Here is a 20540-nt window from a genome sequence, read left to right on the forward strand (position 1 = left end):
AGAGGGGAGGGGACAGAGGAGAGGAGAGGGGAGGGGACAGAGGTGGGGAGAGGAAGGGACAGAGGAGATGAGAGGGGAAAGTAGAGGGGACAGAGGAGATGAGAGAGGAGGGAGAAGAGAGGGGAGGGGACAGAGGAGATGAGAGAGGAGGGGAGAAGAGAAGGGAGGGGACAGAGGAGATGAGAGGGGAGGGGACAGAGGACTGTAGGTGGTGTTACCCCGCTCTGAGCTCGGAGTCTGGCGGCCGGCTCTCTGCACAAACTGGGAAAGGAAACAGGATAGAGAATAAAAAGGCAACAATAGAAAGTGAATAATCTGCATTCTTTATCACCCTCTGCAGACAATTTCAGAAGGCCTTTCACAGTGTCTCTGGACATCACTGCTGCGCTCTGTGCTGTATTACCGCTCTGGAGAGGGTGGGCGGGATGCATTTCCCCACATTCGGGGATAGGGATGGAATAGGGATCAAGGCGGCAGCACAGCTCACTGCAGATAATTAGTTTGAATGCAAAAGACCAACAAAGTGCCCCACCCAGACCCCCAACATGGGATGACAAGTCCACCAGCTGAGCTCACCTGCAGTGACCAATCAGAAGATCCTGAGATACAGGCATCCAACGTTATAGGATTCCTTCTCCATTTTCTTATTGGATCTTCAATACAATAGGGTGGATTTAGAGGCCAAACAAGACTTTTTGTGGAAAAGTGATGATTTGGATATTAATTCAGCAGCTGAAGTCTCCGGATCTGCTGAAGGTGATCTCTGCTGATGTCATCCAGGTCATGTGATCTGCCGCCTCCCTACAGGCCACTCATCACTCAGGAAGTACCGATGCCAACGGATTACCATGACAACCCAGTACCCAGCGACAGCCCCAACATCATATATTCCACCCCCCCCCCCAACCCACAACCCCCCATTACACACAATGCCACTCAGTGCTGTCACACATCACCTCCCAGGTCACATGGTACACTCGCGGCTCCTCACCCTTCAGCTGGATTCTCTTCCGGGGTTCTGGGTGGCATTTTCCTGCATTCTCTGTGCTGCCGAGTGAACGTCGGGGGGTCCAGAGGGGCCAGAAACCTGCAAGGACACGACACCTATCACTTCTGATGACCTGTACCCCAAATCCTCCTCTAATGGTCTTTACCCCAAATCCCCCTCTAATGGCCTGTACCCCAAATCCCCCTCTAATGGTCTGTAACCCAAATCCTCCTCTAATGGGTTGTACCCCAAATCCCCCTCTAATGGCCTGTACCCCAAATCCCCCTCTAATGGCCTGTACCCCAAATCCCCCTCTAATGGTCTGTAACCCAAATCCTCCTCTAATGGCCTCTACCCCAAATCCTCTAATGGCCTGTACCCCAAATCCTCCTCTAATGGCCCGTACCCCAAATCCTCCTCTAATGGCCCGTACCCCAAATCCTCCTCTAATGGCCTGTACCCCAAATCCCCCTCTAATGGCCTGTAACCCAAATCCTCCTCTAAAGGCCCGTACCCCAAATCCTCCTCTAATGGCCTGTAACCCAAATCCCCCTCTAATGGCCTGTAACCCAAATCCTCCTGTAACGGCCCATACCCCAAATCCTCCTCTAATGGCCTCTACCCCCAAATCCTCCTCTAATGGCCTGTACCCCAAATCCTCCTCTAACGGCCCGTACCCCAAATCCCCCTCTAACGCCCGTACCCCAAATCCTCCTCGAATGGCCCGTACCCCAAACCCCCCTCTAATGGCCCGCACCCCAAACCCCCCTCTAATGGCCCGCACCCCAAACCCCCCTCTAATGGCCTGTACCCCAAATCCCCCTCTAATGGCCTCTACCCCCAATCCTCCTCTAATGACCTGTACCCCAAATCCCCCTCTAATGGCCTGTACCCCAAATCCTCCTCTAACGGCATGTACCCCAAACCCCCCTCTAACGGCCTGCACCCCAAATCCTCCTCTAATGGCCTGTACCCCAAATCCTCTTCTAATGGCTTGTACACCAAATTCTCCTCTAATGGCATGTACCCCAATATAAACCTGGATGGCCTGTACCCCAAACCTTCCTCTAATGGCCTGTACCTCAATAAAATCTTGGATAGTCTGTACCTCTATGACACCTTGAATAGCATTGTACCCCAATATCTCCACTAATGACCTGTATCCCAATATTATCTTGGACGGCCTGTGCTTCAATATCGCCTCTAATGGTCTGCACACCATTGACACCTTAGATGGGCCTATCCCCCAATACCTCCTCTAATGACCTGTATACCAATATAACCCTGGATGGTGTGTACCCCAATATCATCTCGGATGGTCTGTACCCTTATGACACAATGAATGGCAAGTACTCCATACCACCTTTAAGAAACCTTTTCAGTCTGTACCCCATTATCCCCTCCAATGGCCTCTACTTCACCTCAGATGGCCTGTACCCCAATATTTCCCCTCATGGCATGTACAATAATATAACCTTGTATTGTCTGTACCCCAATATCATCTTGGAAGGCCTGTATCCCTACGACACCTTGAATAGCATTGTACCCCAATATCTCCCATCATGGACTGTATCCCAATAACATCTTGGATAACCTGTACCCCAATCCCGCGTCTCATGTCCTGTACCTAAATATAAAACTTGGGTAGCCTGTACCCCAATACATCCTCTAATGACCTGTACCCCAATACCTCCTCTAATGGCCCGTACCCCAATACCTCATCTAAAGGTCCGTACCCCAATACCGCGTCTCGTGCCCTGTACCTAAATATAAAACTTGGGTGGCCTGTACCCCAATACCTCCTCTCATGTCCTGTACCTTTATAACTTGGATGGCCCGTACCCCAATACCTCCTCTAATGGCCCGTACCCCAATACCTCCTCTAATGACCTGTACCCTAATACCTCCTCTAATGGCCCATACCCCAATACCTTCTCTCATGCCCTGTACCTAATATAAAACTTGGGTGACCTGTACCCCAATACTTCCTCTAATGACCTGTATCCCAATACCTCCTATAATGACCTGTACCCCAATACCTCCTCATATGTCCTGTACCCACATATAAAACTTGGATGGCCCGTACCACAATGCCTTCTCTGATTTCCTGTACCTTAATATACACGTGGATGGCCTGTACCCCAATATCATCTTGAATGCATTGTACCCCAATATACACTCTAATGGCCTTTATCAGCTCAAAGGCTCTGTACCCCAATATCTCCCCTAATACAGGTAATATGAGGGGGGGGCCCCTGTGCGTATGACTGGTCGGTCTGGCTTTTTCTGATCAGATCTGGAACCGCTGATGCCACTTACACCCCCAATGTCTCCATTCACATGCATTGCCTCAGCTCAGGTCTCAGATGTGTCCGGGTACCCCCCCCCCCATTCCCGGTGTGACAGGTCCTCCTGAATACAATGGATTGTTATTCTGTATTTTAGACCCACAAAGTACCCCCCCCCCCCCGAGTGAGGATTATCACACAGCTATCTCAGAAGGAACACCCCCTGCTGCCTTGTTCTGCCATTGTACTTCCAGGGCCCCTATAGTTTATCTTAGGGGTGGAAACTATAACTGTGGTGACACTACAAATCCCATCATCCTCGCGGCTGTCAGAGTCTTGCAACGTCTCATGGGATTTGTAGTGTGGAGCTATCCCTGGATTATCTCACCTGAGGCTCACTCCCCTCCTAGGACCCCCTGAATAGTCCCTGGCCCATCCCTTCTTCCAGCTCCTGTCAGGGGGGCCCTTTCACCTTGGCGGCTTCAGAACCTCGTCCCATCACTGGTAGGGCACAGTATTATGGACCCACAATTGGACCTTCACGGGCCCCGCCTTCTCTGAGGCCCCTCCCACCTGTAAGCTCCATTCTTACCCAGCTGGCTGCTATACGGCACCAACGTGTCCTGCGTGTCTCGAATCCTCTTCTGCAGGAACTGGATGTAGGAGATGGCATGGCGGAGCAGAGCCTGAGATTTATAGAAGATATAAGAAGATTATTCCAGAGAGCGAAATGCGCTCAGCCAACATATACACTATATACACACATACATATATACATATCCCAAAAGTAAGTACACCCCTCAGTCAAATTTGTGTAAATCTTTTCATGTGACAACACTGAAGAAATGACACTTGTCTACAATGTAAAGTAGTGAGAGTACAGCTTGTATAACAGTGTAAATTTCCTGTCCCCTCAAAATAACTCAACACACAGCCATTAATGTCTAAACCGCTGGCAACAAAAGTCAGTACACCCCTAAGTGAAAATCTCCAAATTGGGCCCAAAGTGTCAATATTTTGTGTGGCCGCCATTATTTTCCAGCACTGCCTTAAAGAGGAAGTAAACCCTGATGGGTGTTACTTCCTCTTTGTCTCCCTGCAAAGGTAAAGCATAATGGACTACTATGCATCCCATCGCATCGCATAGTAGTCCATTATGTGTCACTTACCTGACACAGGAGCCAGAGAAGTCACCGCTGTCCCCTGTAGTTCAGAGCCTCCATCTTCTTATGGGTATCGCTGCTCCGGAGCAGCGATGACGTCAATCCCGCGCATGCGCACGGGAGTCGCCACTAACGGCATATCGCCGTAAGCAGCGGCATGCTGCTAACGGCAATAGTGCGCCTGCGCGCCGCTGTCTGCGGCGCATGCACCGTAGACAGCTGTCACCTGTATTTTAGTTAATGTCTCCTAAACCATGTAGGTTTAGCAGATATTTCTTAATCTAAGCTCACCTGTAGGTCAAAGTACTTTGTAAGGGTTTACAACCACTTTAACCCTCTTGGGCATGGAGGTCACCAGAGCTTCACAGGTCACCACTGGAGTCCTCTTCCCCTCCCCCATGATGACATCACGGAGCTGGTGGATGTTGGAGACCTTCCCCTCCTCCACCTTCCCTCTGAGGACGTCCCACAGATGATCAATAGGGTTTAGGTCTGGAGACATGCTTGGCCAGTCCATCACCTTTACCCTCAGCTTCTTTAGCAAGGCAGTGGTGGTGTTGGAGGTGTGTTTGGGGTGGTTATCATGTTGGAATACTGCCCTGCGGTCCAGTCTCTGAAGGGAGGGGATCATGCTCGGCTTCAGTATGTCACAGTACATGTTGGCATTCATGGTCCCCTCAATGATCTGTAGCCCCCCAGTGCCGGCAGCACTCATGCAGCCCCAGACCATTCCGCCGACATCGCTGGACCCTGGGACAGGTAAGTGTCAATTTATTAAAAGGCAGCAGCTGCAATATTGGTAGCTGCTGGCTTTTAATTTTATTTTTTTTTTTAAAGGTGCAGGACCGCTTTAACTTAGGGGTGTACTGACTTTTGTTGCCAGTGGTTTAGACATGAATGGCTGTGTGTTGAGTTATTTTGAGGGGACAGGAAATTTACACTGTTATACAAGCTGTACACTCACTACTTTACATTGTAGACAAGTGTCATTTCTTCAGTGTTGTCACATGAAAAGAGAGAAGGAATGTCACTGAGGGGTGTACTTACTTTTGTCAGATACTGTATATTACACATCCCAACACTTATCTCACATCACCTTCTATAGACAACACTGCCACCTACTGTCCAATGTGTGACCTCTCCCTCTGCACCACAGGAGCTTACACTCTAATGTCCCTCCTCACAGTCACACATTATTATATTACACACCACAAGGTAGGTGGCCGGGGCGGGACACGGCTCCTGATGCCGACCTGACACAGGAGGCCCCGACTTGTGGAGACCCCAAAAGGGTCAGGTGATGTTCTGGTTGTGCACCCAGATGATTGACAGGCAAGCACCCAAGGACCCGCTAAGGATAGCAACCACCCCCAAAACTTAGACAAGTGGGAGTGCACCTTCCTGGAAAGACTTCTGTGAAGGCTTAGCAGATTTCTTGCTTCCAGCCTTGCGGGTTCCTGGAGAACCAGACTTAGGGGGTCTGAATGTGCCCACTTCAGGGGTGGGCGAGGGCGAAGGATGGCATTCAGCTGGCCTTTCCCGAGACTGCTCACAGTGAGGCTGGTGAACGCTCCAACCTCCAGTGATGTCCTTCACAAGGACACCAAGGTGGGGTCCAAAGAGACCTCGCCCCTCAAAGACCAAGCAAAGTTAGGCGCTGATTGGATGCAACCACCCCCCTCTTCCCAGGAGGGATACCATCTGTATGGACAGCAGACCCGTACCAGACACCAGCTTAGAGGCTTCCAATCATCACAACCTGAAGGGGTGGGGCTCCAGACATCTGCTCCACCCACTCTGTAGAGAAGAGCCCCACCCCAAGCGGTGGAGAGATCTCCTCTGAGGGACGTAACTCCCCCCCAAGGATCAGCAGGCCTGGGCGACAGCTGGCACAGGATGAAGGGCAGCCATAAACGGATGTTAGGGAGCGACCCTGGCTGCTGGGCAGAATAATCCTGAGGAACGACCTGATTGGTCACGGGGCTGGCCATAGAGGAGAACCGAGACCAGATCGTCTCTGATCGCCTCTATGGTCTTGTAGGACTGGAGTGATGTCATGACATCAATAAAGAGGACCCGTCATCTCTTATTTCTATTCCATGATCTCCATAAAGAGGACCCGTCATCTCTTATTTCTATTACATGATCTCCATAAAGAGGACCTGTCATCTCTTATTTCTATTACATGAGATCCCCATAAAGAGGACCTGTCATCTCTTATTTCTATTCCATGATCTCCATAAAGAGGACCCGTCATCTCTTATTTCTATTACATGATCTCCATAAAGAGGACCCGTCATCTCTTATTTCTATTACATGAGATCTCCATAAAGAGGACCTGTCATCTCTTATTTCTATTACATGAGATCCCCATAAAGAGGACCTGTCATCTCTTATTTCTATTCCATGATCTCCATAAAGAGGACCCGTCATCTCTTATTTCTATTACATGAGATCCCCATAAAGAGGACCCGTCATCTCTTATTTCTATTACATGATCTCCATAAAGAGGACCTGTCATCTCTTATTTCTATTACATGAGATCCCCATAAAGAGGACCTGTCATCTCTTATTTCTATTACATGATCTCCATAAAGAGGACCCGTCATCTCTTATTTCTATTACATGATCCCCATAAAGAGGACCTGTCATCTCTTATTTCTATTACATGATCCCCATAAAGAGGACCTGTCATCTCTTATTTCTATTACATGATCTCCATAAAGAGGACCTGTCATCTCTTATTTCTATTACATGATCTCCATAAAGAGGACCCGTCATCTCTTATTTCTATTACATGATCTCCATAAAGAGGACCCGTCATCTCTTATTTCTATTACATGATCTCCATAAAGAGGACCTGTCATCTCTTATTTCTATTACATGATCTCCATAAAGAGGACCCGTCATCTCTTATTTCTATTACATGAGATCCATAAAGAGGACCCGTCATCTCTTATTTCTATTACATGATCTCCATAAAGAGGACCTGTCATCTCTTATTTCTATTATATGAGATCTCCATAAAGAGGACCTGTCATCTCTTATTTCTATTACATGAGATCTCCATAAAGAGGACCTGTCATCTCTTATTTCTATTACATGATCTCCATAAAGAGGACCCGTCATCTCTTATTTCTATTACATGATCCCCATAAAGAGGACCAGTCATCTCTTATTTCTATTACATGATCTCCATAAAGAGGACCCGTCATCTCTTATTTCTATTACATGAGATCTCCATAAAGAGGACCTGTCATCTCTTATTTCTATTACATGAGATCTCCATAAAGAGGACCCGTCATCTCTTATTTCTATTACATGATCTCCATAAAGAGGACCCGTCATCTCTTATTTCTATTACATGAGATCTCCATAAAGAGGACCCGTCATCTCTTATTTCTATTACATGAGATCTCCATAAAGAGGACCTGTCATCTCTTATTTCTATTACATGATCCCCATAAAGAGGACCCGTCATCTCTTATTTCTATTACATGAGATCCCCATAAAGAGGACCCGTCATCTCTTATTTCTATTACATGAGATCTCCATAAAGAGGACCTGTCATCTCTTATTTCTATTACATGAGATCTCCATAAAGAGGACCTGTCATCTCTTATTTCTATTACATGATCTCCATAAAGAGGACCTGTCATCTCTTATTTCTATTACATGATCTCCATAAAGAGGACCTGTCATCTCTTATTTCTATTACATGATCTCCATAAAGAGGACCTGTCATCTCTTATTTCTATTACATGAGATCTCCATAAAGAGGACCTGTCATCTCTTATTTCTATTACATGAGATCTCCATAAAGAGGACCCGTCATCTCTTATTTCTATTACATGAGATCTCCATAAAGAGGACCTGTCATCTCTTATTTCTATTACATGAGATCTCCATAAAGAGGACCCGTCATCTCTTATTTCTATTACATGAGATCTCCATAAAGAGGACCCGTCATCTCTTATTTCTATTACATGATCTCCATAAAGAGGACCTGTCATCTCTTATTTCTATTACATGATCCCCATAAAGAGGACCCGTCATCTCTTATTTCTATTACATGATCTCCATAAAGAGGACCTGTCATCTCTTATTTCTATTACATGAGATCTCCATAAAGAGGACCCATCATCTCTTATTTCTATTACATGATCCCCATAAAGAGGACCCGTCATCTCTTATTTCTATTACATGAGATCCCCATAAAGAGGACCCGTCATCTCTTATTTCTATTACATGAGATCTCCATAAAGAGGACCCGTCATCTCTTATTTCTATTACATGATCTCCATAAAGAGGACCTGTCATCTCTTATTTCTATTACATGATCCCCATAAAGAGGACCCGTCATCTCTTATTTCTATTACATGATCTCCATAAAGAGGACCCGTCATCTCTTATTTCTATTACATGATCTCCATAAAGAGGACCTGTCATCTCTTATTTCTATTACATGATCTCCATAAAGAGGACCTGTCATCTCTTATTTCTATTACATGATCTCCATAAAGAGGACCTGTCATCTCTTATTTCTATTACATGAGATCCATAAAGAGGACCCGTCATCTCTTATTTCTATTACATGATCTCCATAAAGAGGACCTGTCATCTCTTATTTCTATTACATGATCTCCATAAAGAGGACCTGTCATCTCTTATTTCTATTACATGAGATCCATAAAGAGGACCCGTCATCTCTTATTTCTATTACATGATCTCCATAAAGAGGACCTGTCATCTCTTATTTCTATTACATGATCTCCATAAAGAGGACCTGTCATCTCTTATTTCTATTACATGATCTCCATAAAGATGACCTGTCATCTCTTATTTCTATTACATGATCTCCATAAAGAGGACCTGTCATCTCTTATTTCTATTACATGATCTCCATAAAGAGGACCTGTCATCTCTTATTTCTATTACATGATCTCCATAAAGAGGACCTGTCATCTCTTATTTCTATTACATGATCTCCATAAAGAGGACCCGTCATTTCTTATTTCTATTACATGATCCCCATAAAGAGGACCCGTCATCTCTTATTTCTATTACATGAGATCCCCATAAAGAGGACCCGTCATCTCTTATTTCTATTACATGAGATCTCCATAAAGAGGACCCGTCATCTCTTATTTCTATTACATGAGATCTCCATAAAGAGGACCCGTCATCTCTTATTTCTATTACATGATCTCCATAAAGAGGACCTGTCATCTCTTATTTCTATTACATGAGATCTCCATAAAGAGGACCCGTCATCTCTTATTTCTATTACATGAGATCCATAAAGAGGACCTGTCATCTCTTATTTCTATTACATGATCTCCATAAAGAGGACCCGTCATCTCTTATTTCTATTACATGATCTCCATAAAGAGGACCCGTCATCTCTTATTTCTATTACATGAGATCTCCATAAAGAGGACCCGTTATCTCTTATTTCTATTACATGAGATCTCCATAAAGAGGACCTGTCATCTCTTATTTCTATTACATGATCTCCATAAAGAGGACCTGTCATCTCTTATTTCTATTACATGAGATCTCCATAAAGAGGACCCGTCATCTCTTATTTCTATTACATGATCTCCATAAAGATGACCTGTCATCTCTTATTTCTATTACATGATCTCCATAAAGAGGACCTGTCATCTCTTATTTCTATTACATGATCTCCATAAAGAGGACCTGTCATCTCTTATTTCTATTACATGAGATCTCCATAAAGAGGACCTGTCATCTCTTATTTCTATTACATGATCCCCATAAAGAGGACCCGTCATCTCTTATTTCTATTACATGAGATCTCCATAAAGAGGACCTGTCATCTCTTATTTCTATTACATGATCTCCATAAAGAGGACCTGTCATCTCTTATTTCTATTACATGAGATCTCCATAAAGAGGACCTGTCATCTCTTATTTCTATTACATGAGATCTCCATAAAGAGGACCCGTCATCTCTTATTTCTATTACATGATCTCCATAAAGAGGACCCGTCATCTCTTATTTCTATTACATGAGATCTCCATAAAGAGGACCCGTCATCTCTTATTTCTATTACATGAGATCCCCATAAAGAGGACCCGTCATCTCTTATTTCTATTACATGATCTCCATAAAGAGGACCTGTCATCTCTTATTTCTATTACATGAGATCTCCATAAAGAGGACCTGTCATCTCTTATTTCTATTACATGATCTCCATAAAGAGGACCCGTCATCTCTTATTTCTATTACATGATCTCCATAAAGAGGACCCGTCATCTCTTATTTCTATTACATGAGATCTCCATAAAGAGGACCTGTCATCTCTTATTTCTATTACATGAGATCTCCATAAAGAGGACCTGTCATCTCTTATTTCTATTACATGATCTCCATAAAGAGGACCCGTCATTTCTTATTTCTATTACATGATCCCCATAAAGAGGACCCGTCATCTCTTATTTCTATTACATGAGATCTCCATAAAGAGGACCTGTCATCTCTTATTTCTATTACATGATCTCCATAAAGAGGACCCGTCATCTCTTATTTCTATTACATGATCTCCATAAAGAGGACCCGTCATCTCTTATTTCTATTACATGAGATCTCCATAAAGAGGACCTGTCATCTCTTATTTCTATTACATGAGATCTCCATAAAGAGGACCTGTCATCTCTTATTTCTATTACATGATCTCCATAAAGAGGACCCGTCATTTCTTATTTCTATTACATGATCCCCATAAAGAGGACCCGTCATCTCTTATTTCTATTACATGATCCCCATAAAGAGGACCTGTCATCTCTTATTTCTATTACATGAGATCCCCATAAAGAGGACCTGTCATCTCTTATTTCTATTACATGAGATCTCCATAAAGAGGACCTGTCATCTCTTATTTCTATTACATGATCTCCATAAAGAGGACCCGTCATCTCTTATTTCTATTACATGATCTCCATAAAGAGGACCCGTCATCTCTTATTTCTATTACATGAGATCTCCATAAAGAGGACCTGTCATCTCTTATTTCTATTACATGAGATCTCCATAAAGAGGACCCGTCATCTCTTATTTCTATTACATGAGATCCATAAAGAGGACCTGTCATCTCTTATTTCTATTACATGATCTCCATAAAGAGGACCCGTCATCTCTTATTTCTATTACATGATCTCCATAAAGAGGACCTGTCATCTCTTATTTCTATTACATGATCTCCATAAAGAGGACCCGTCATCTCTTATTTCTATTACATGATCTCCATAAAGAGGACCTGTCATCTCTTATTTCTATTACATGAGATCTCCATAAAGAGGACCTGTCATCTCTTATTTCTATTACATGATCTCCATAAAGAGGACCTGTCATCTCTTATTTCTATTACATGAGATCTCCATAAAGAGGACCCGTCATCTCTTATTTCTATTACATGATCTCCATAAAGATGACCTGTCATCTCTTATTTCTATTACATGATCTCCATAAAGAGGACCTGTCATCTCTTATTTCTATTACATGATCTCCATAAAGAGGACCTGTCATCTCTTATTTCTATTACATGAGATCTCCATAAAGAGGACCTGTCATCTCTTATTTCTATTACATGATCCCCATAAAGAGGACCCGTCATCTCTTATTTCTATTACATGAGATCTCCATAAAGAGGACCTGTCATCTCTTATTTCTATTACATGATCTCCATAAAGAGGACCTGTCATCTCTTATTTCTATTACATGATCTCCATAAAGAGGACCCGTCATCTCTTATTTCTATTACATGATCTCCATAAAGAGGACCCGTCATCTCTTATTTCTATTACATGAGATCTCCATAAAGAGGACCCGTCATCTCTTATTTCTATTACATGAGATCCCCATAAAGAGGACCCGTCATCTCTTATTTCTATTACATGATCCCCATAAAGAGGACCCGTCATCTCTTATTTCTATTACATGAGATCTCCATAAAGAGGACCTGTCATCTCTTATTTCTATTACATGATCTCCATAAAGAGGACCCGTCATCTCTTATTTTCTATTACATGATCTCCATAAAGAGGACCCGTCATCTCTTATTTCTATTACATGAGATCTCCATAAAGAGGACCTGTCATCTCTTATTTCTATTACATGATCTCCATAAAGAGGACCCGTCATCTCTTATTTCTATTACATGAGATCTCCATAAAGAGGACCCGTCGTCTCTTATTTCTATTACATGAGATCCCCATAAAGAGGACCCGTCATCTCTTATTTCTATTACAAGCTATGTTTAAATTTCTACGTACCGCCGTTTGTTGCCATTCCACGAGCGAGCGCAATTTTAAAAACGTCTTAGAAATCTATTTACTCAGCATAAGAACATCTTTTATACGTTTATCAAAAAATTAAGAGAATATATTGTGTTTTTTTTTTTGCATTAAAATTCATTCAGGCCGGGTTCACACCTATGCGGGTTTTTTTTTTCCACATCCAATTCGCATAGCAGGAGAATGTGATTGCTTCTCTATGGAGCCGGTTCACACATCTCCGCAGCAGGTCCGGTGCGTCTTGCACAAAAAACGTGTGCCTTTTTTTTGGCTGAAGTCGGACCCGAAATGGTGAGCCGGGACGCACCGGCCCCCCCTGCTGTGTGATGGAGGCGGTGGCGATGGTGTGAACCAGGCCTCAAGTGTATTTTTTTTTCCCCAAACAAAAATTGCATTTAATAGAAAAAAAAAAAAAAAAAACGCACAATTACCGTGTGATACAAAGTATTGCAACGACCGCCATTTTATTCTCTAGGGTTTGCTAAAAAAAAAAAAAATTATATAATTGGGTGATTGGGTCCAAGGAGCTGCCATGGGTTTGAGGTTCAAGTCGCGGGATCTTTACTTGCCCCGGGATCCAGAGAAAGGGCGCAGTGTCGCATCGCACCTGAATCGCAGGCGCAATTCTCTGAGGGTGTCAATGTAAAGTTAATGACGCCCACAGATCGGTGCGCAGATCGCAGTGCGAACTGTAAAAATGGTACAGGAATCGGATCCGAAGGCGATTCAATACCAGTGCAGACCAAAAAAAAAAGAAGAGGGTCCTGCACCATTTTGGTGCGAATGTGATGTGAATTCCGCCATACAAACTGTATTCGCATCGCACAGACATCGCATGTGATCTGCACAGCAATGAGGTACGAATCTCATGCGATGTCTGTGATCGCACCAGTGTGAGCCGGGCTCACATTCAATCATCGTTATCCCCAATGAAAACTAGTCATTCACTGGGTATTGTTTTGATTAGCTGTGATTGGTCCTGTCTGCACCATGTGATCACAATGAATGTCAGGAAAGGAAGGCATCCATCGTGTACAATTGTCATGTGATCTGCTGTGATTGGTCACTGCAGTCACATGGTCCCGACAGCAGAGCAGTACACTGATCTGTGACAGCAGAGGGAGGGCGGCCTCACCTGAGGGAACTACAGGATCCCAAACTTCATACACTCTACTCTGACATTGGGACCCCGCCTCTCTGCCCTATGACGCCGCCTCTCTGCCCTATGACCCCTCCTCACTGCCCTATGACGCCGCCTCTCTGCCCTATGACGCCGCCTCACTGCTCGATCACCCCTCCTCTGTATCCTATGACCCCGCCTCTCTGCCCCCTCCTCTCTATCCTATGACCCCGCCTCTCTGCCCCTCCTCTCTATCCTAGGACCCCGCCTCTCTTCCCCCTCCTCTCTATCCTAGGACCCCGCCTCTCTGCCCCCTCCTCTCTATCCTAGGACCCCGCCTCTCTGCCCCCTCCTCTCTATCCTATGACCCCCACCTCTCTGCCCCTCCTCTCTATCCTAGGACCCCGCCTCTCTTCCCCCTCCTCTCTATCCTATGACCCCGCCTCTCTGCCCCCTCCTCTCTATCCTATGACCCCACCTCTCTGCCCCCTCCTCTCTATCCTAGGACCCCGCCTCTCTGCTCCCACCTCTCTATTTTAGGACCCCGCCTCTCTGCCCCCTCCTCTCTATCCTAGGACCCCGCCTCTCTGCCCCCACCTCTCTATCCTAGGACCCCGCCTCTCTGCCCCCTCCTCTCTATCCTAGGACCCCTCCTCTCTGACCCCGCCTCTCTGCCCCCTCCTCTCTATCCTATGACCCCGCCTCTCTTCCCCCTCCTCTCTATCCTAGGACCCCACCTCTCTATCCTATGACCCCGCCTCTCTGCCACCTCCTCTCTATCCTATGACCCCGCCTCTCTGCCCCCTCCTCTCTATCCTATGACCCCACCTCTCTGCTCGATCACCCCTCCTCTCTATCCTATGACCCCGCCTCTCTGCCCCCTCCTCTCTATCCTATGACCCCGCCTCCCTGCCCTATGACCCCACCTCTCTGCCCCCTCCTCTCTATCCTATGACCCGCCTCTCTGCCCCCTCCTCTCTATCCTATGACCCGCCTCTCAGCCCCCTCCTCTCTATCCTATGACCCGCCTCCCTGCCCTATGACCCCACCTCTCTGCCCTATGACCCCGCCTCTCTGCCCTATGACCCCGCCCCTCTGCCCTATGACCCCGCCCCTCTGCTCTGTCACCTTTATTTTATTTTTGCTAACATGGACCTCCACCATCACAATCATTCTCTGGGGGCCCAACATGACCTTCTGACTTCCATGTTTGCTGGGAGGAGGGGGGAGGGGGGAGGGGGGTAAATACCCGCATGCTGTGTTGGGCTCTCTGACCTCCCGGGAGGCTCCTCGCCAGATCTTCCATATCCAGAGGAAGCTGCTTCATCCTGGAAGGAGGGAAACAAATTATTATCACACCGACCAATCCAGACAGAAGGACCGCCCACTCACCAATACCAGAGAGAGGGACTCCCCACCTATCAACCCCGAGAAAGGGAGCGCCCACTCACCAATACCAGAGAGAAGGATCGCCCACTCACCAACACCAGAGAGAGGGAGCGCCCACCCACCAACACCAGAGAGAGGGAGCGCCCACCCACCAATACCAGAGAGAGGGAGCGCCCACCCACCAATACCAGAGAGAGGGAGCGCCCACCCACCAATACCAGAGAGAGGGAGCGCCCACCCACCAATACCAGAGAGAGGGAGCGCCCACCCACCATTACCAGAGAGAGGGAGCGCCCACCCACCAATACCAGAGAGAGGGACCGCCCACCCACCAATACCACAGAGAGGGACCGCCCACCCACCAATACCAGAGAGAGGGAGCGCCCACCCACCAATACCACAGAGAGGGAGCGCCCACCCACCAATACCAGAGAGAGGGAGCGCCCACCCACCAATACCAGAGAGAGGGAGCGCCCACCCACCAATACCAGAGAGAGGGAGCGCCCACCCACCAATACCAGAGAGAGGGAGCGCCCACCCACCAATACCAGAGAGAGGGACCGCCCACCCACCAATACCACAGAGAGGGACCGCCCACCCACCAATACCAGAGAGAGGGAGCGCCCACTCACCATTACCAGAGAGAGGGAACGCACACCCACCAATACCAGAGAGAGGGAGCGCCCACTCACCATTACCAGAGAGAGGGACCACCCACCTACCAATCAAGAGAGAGGGACCACCCACCCACCAATCAAGAGAGAGGGACCGCCCACCCACCAAGAGAGAGAGACCGCCCACCCACCAAGAGAGAGGGACCGCCGGCCCACCAATCCAGAGAAAGGGACCGCCCACCCACCAATCCAGAGAAAGGGACCACCCACCCACCAATACCAGAGAGGGACCACACACCTACCAATCAAGAGAGAGGGACCGCCCACCCACCAATAGAGAGGGACCGCCCACCCATTAATCCAGAGAAAGGGACCGCCCACCCACCAATCCAGAGAAAGGGACCTCCCACCCACCAATACCAGAGAGGGACCACCCACCTACCAATACCATAGAGGGACCACCCACCTACCAATACCATAGAGGGACCACCCACCTACCAATCAAGAGAGAGGGACCACCCACCCACCAAGAGAGAGGGACCGCCCACCCACCAATAGAGAGGGACCGCCCACCCATCAATCCAGAGAAAGGGACCGCCCACCCATTAATCCAGAGAAAGGGACCGCCCACCCACCAATCCAGAGAAAGGGACCTCCCACCCACCAATACCAGAGGGACCACCCACCCACCAAGAGAGAGGGACCGCCCACCCATCAATCCAGAGAAAGGGACCGCCCACCCATTAATCCAGAGAAAGGGACCTCCCACCCACCAATACCAGAGGGACCACACACCTACCAATACCATAGAGGGACCACCCACCTACCAATACCATAGAGGGACCACCCACCTACCAATCAAGAGAGAGGGACCACCCACCCACCAAGAGAGAGGGACCACCCACCCACCAATAGAGAGGGACCGCCCACCCATCAATCCAGAGAAAGGGACCGCCCACCCATTAATCCAGAGAAAGGGACCGCCCACCCACCAATCCAGAGAAAGGGACCTCCCACCCACCAATACCAGAGGGACCACCCACCCACCAAGAGAGAGGGACCGCCCACCCATCAATCCAGAGAAAGGGACCGCCCACCCATTAATCCAGAGAAAGGGACCGCCCACCCACCAATCCAGAGAGAGGGACCGCCCACCCACCAATACCAGAGAGAGAGGGACCGCCCACCGATCACATTAAAGACAGAAACCAGATGGACACCACCCTCATAGTGTCCCCTCCATAATGACCCTCCTCCATAGTGTCCCCTCCATAATGACCCTCCCCCATAGTGTCCCCTCCATAATGACCCTCCCCCATAGTGTCCCCTCCATAATGACCCTCCCCCATAGTGTCCCCTCCATAATGACCCTCCCCCATAGTGACTTCTCCATAATACCCCTCCCCCATTGTGACCCCTCCATAATGACCCTCCATAATGACCCTCCCCATAATACCCCTCCCCCATAGTGTCCCCTCCATAATACCCCTCCCCCATTGAGACCCCTTCATAATACCCCACCCCCAAAGTGAGTTCTCCATAATACCCTTCCCCCATAGTGACCCCTCCACAATACCCCTCCTCCATAGTGTCCCCTCTATAATACCCCTCCCCATAGTGTCCCCTCCATAATACCCCTCCCCCATAGTGTCCCCTCCATAATACCCATCCCCCATAGTGTCCCCTCCATAATACCCCTCCCCAAAGTGACTTCTCCATAATACCCCTCCCCCATAGGGTCCCCTCCATAATACCCCTCCCCCAAAGTGACTTCTCCATAATACCCCTCCCCCATAGTGACCCCTCCATAATGACCCTCCCCAAAGTGACCCCTCCATAATACCCCTCCCCCATAGTGTCCCCTTCATAATACCCCACCCCCAAAGTGTCCCCTCCATAATACCCCTCCACCATAGTGTCCCCTCCATAATACCCCTCCACCATAGTGTCCCCTCCATAATACCCCTCCCCCATAGTGTCCCTTCCATAATACCCCTCCCCCACAGTGTCCCCTCCATAATACCCCTCCCCCACAGTGTCCCCTCCATAATACCCCTCCCCATAATACCCTCCCCAATAGAGTCCCCTCTATAATACCCCTCCCCATAATACCCTCCCCAATAGAGTCCCCTCTATAATACCCCTCCACCATAGTGTCCCCTCCATAATACCCCTCCCCATAATACCCTCCCCAATAGAGTCCCCTCTATAATACCCCTCCACCATAGTGTCCCCTCCATAATACATCTCCACCATAGTGTCCCCTCCATAATACCCCTCCCCCACAGTGTCCCCTCCATAATACCCCTCCCCCATAGTGTCCCCTCCATAATACCCCTCCCCATAGAGTCCCCTCCATAATACCCCTCCCCCATAGTGACCCCTCCATAATACCCCTCCCCCTAGTGACCACTCCATAATACCCCTCCCCCATAGTGACCCCTCCATAATACCCCTCCCCCATAGTGTCCCCTCCATAATACCCCTCCCCCATAGTGTCCCCTCCATAATACCCCTCCCCACAGTGTCCCCTCCATAATACCCCTCCCCCATAGTGTCCCCTCCATAATACCCCTCCCCATAGTGTCCCCTCCATAATACCCCTCCCCCATAGAGTCCCCTTCATAATACCCCTCCCCCATAGAGTCCCCTCCATAATGACCCTCCCCATAGTGAACCCTCCAAAATACCCCTCCCCCATAGTGACCCCTCCATAATACCCCTCCCCCATAGTGACCCCTCCATAATACCCCTCCCCATAGTGTCCCCTCCATAATACCCCTCCCCCATAGAGTCCCCTCCATAATGACCCTCCCCCATAGTGTCCCCTCCATAATACCCCTCCCCCATAGTGTCCCCTCCATAACACCCCTCCCCCATAGAGTCCCCTCCATAATACCCCTCCCCCATAGTGTCCCCTTCATAATACCCCACCCCCAAAGTGTCCCCTCCATAATACCCCTCCCCCATAGTGTCCCCTCCATAATACCCCTCCCCCACAGTGTCCCCTCCATAATACCCCTCCCCCACAGTGTCCCCTCCATAATACCCCTCCCCCATAGTGTCCCCTCCATAATACCCCTCCCCATAGAGTCCCCTCCATAATACCCCTCCCCCATAGTGACCACTCCATAATACCCTCCCCAATAGAGTCCCCTCCATAATACCCCTCCCCCTAGTGACCACTCCATAATACCCCTCCCCCATAGTGTCCCCTCCACAATACCCCTCCCCCATAGTGTCCCCTCCATAATACCCCTCCCCATAGTGTCCCCTCCATAATACCCCTCCCCCATAGTGTCCCCTCCATAATACCCCTCCCCATAGTGTCCCCTCCATAATACCCCTCCCCCGTAGAGTCCCCTTCATAATGACCCTCCCCCATAGTGTCCCCTCCATAATACCCCTCCCCATAGTGTCCCCTCCATAATACCCCTCCCCCATAGAGTCCCCTCCATAATGACCCTCCCCATAGTGTCCCCTCCATAATACCCCTCCCCCATAGTGTCCCCTCCATAATGACCCTCCCCCATAGAGTCCCCTGCATAATACCCCTCCCCCATAGTTACCCCTTCATAATACCCCTCCCCCATAGTGAACCCTCCATAATACCCCTCCCCCATAGTGAACCCTCCATAATACCCCTCCCCCATAGTGAACCCTCCATAATACCCCTCCCCCATAGAGTCCCCTCCATAATACCCCTCCCCCACAGTGTCCCCTCCATAATACCCCTCCCCATAGAGTCCCCTCCATAATACCCCTCCCCCACAGTGTCCCCTCCATAATACCCCTCCCCCATAGTGACCCCTTCATAATACCCCTCCCCATAGAGTCCCCTCCATAATACCCCTCCCCCATAGTGACCCCTTCATAATACCCCTCCCCCACAGTGTCCCCTCCATAATACCCCTCCCCCATAGTGACCCCTTCATAATACCCCTCCCCATAGAGTCCCCTCCATAATACCCCTCCCCCATAGTGACCCCTCCATAATACCCCTCCCCCATAATGTCCCCTCCATAATACCCCTCCCCCATAATGTCCCCTCCATAATACCCCTCCCCCATAGTGACCCCTCCATAATACCCCTCCCCCATAGTGACCCCTCCATAATACCCCTCCCCCATAGTGATCCCTCCCCCACCTCACACAGGGGCCCCTCCGGTCTCGTCTCACAGCGGAGATATTGAAAGGAACGGCGGCCCCGCCCCCACAGTTTTCCTTTTATTCTTTTCTTTGATTGGAACAAATGAACCCCTCACACCTCTCCGCCAATCAGGATGTCCATGGGGCAGTGGGCGGAGAGGATTGTATTTTCTGTGGAGGGAATTCATTAACCCCGCCCCTTCTGGAATGGTTCCTCCCCCCCAGCTCTGAGGGGTCATTCCAATGGAAACAACGGCAGGGGTGGGGCGAATTACGGAGATTACTCCTCCCCCTGGGCGGGGCCCGCCTGTCACTCACTTTGTTACTTCAGCTATCGCTGATTGGGAGATGGGCTGTCGCTAGGCTGTACTTTCCGCCAATCACAGATCGGTACCAACCCGGACCCCGCCCCCTCCCTGTTCTAGATTTCCTGTTCCTGGAGACGGGAATGTCCCTGGAAGGACAACGCCCCCAAACCTTCCATCCAATCACAGTCCAGGAACACCTCCT

The 20540-nt window shown here is 48.4% G+C and overlaps 1 protein-coding gene across 1 annotated transcript in view; it reads right to left on the bottom strand.

The window, feature by feature from the left end:
- MEIOSIN (meiosis initiator) overlaps nucleotides 1-20098 on the bottom strand; it is a 47630-nt gene extending 27532 nt beyond the window's left edge. The window contains exons 1-5 of the mRNA XM_077463194.1: nucleotides 20029-20098; nucleotides 15128-15206; nucleotides 3869-3962; nucleotides 992-1087; nucleotides 219-261 (exon numbers count right to left, since the gene is read on the bottom strand). Of these exons, the coding sequence (XP_077319320.1) occupies nucleotides 219-261; nucleotides 992-1087; nucleotides 3869-3962; nucleotides 15128-15205 (311 nt within the window). The 5' untranslated portion in view covers nucleotide 15206; nucleotides 20029-20098. The remainder of the gene's footprint in view (nucleotides 1-218; nucleotides 262-991; nucleotides 1088-3868; nucleotides 3963-15127; nucleotides 15207-20028) is intronic.
- Nucleotides 20099-20540: the final 442 nt, after the last annotated feature.

The sequence above is a fragment of the Lithobates pipiens genome, unplaced genomic scaffold, assembly GCF_037356315.1.
Source record: "Lithobates pipiens isolate NorthernLeopardFrog02 unplaced genomic scaffold, aLitPip1_a1.2 Scaffold_3, whole genome shotgun sequence".
NCBI classification, from domain to species: Eukaryota; Metazoa; Chordata; class Amphibia; order Anura; family Ranidae; genus Lithobates; species Lithobates pipiens.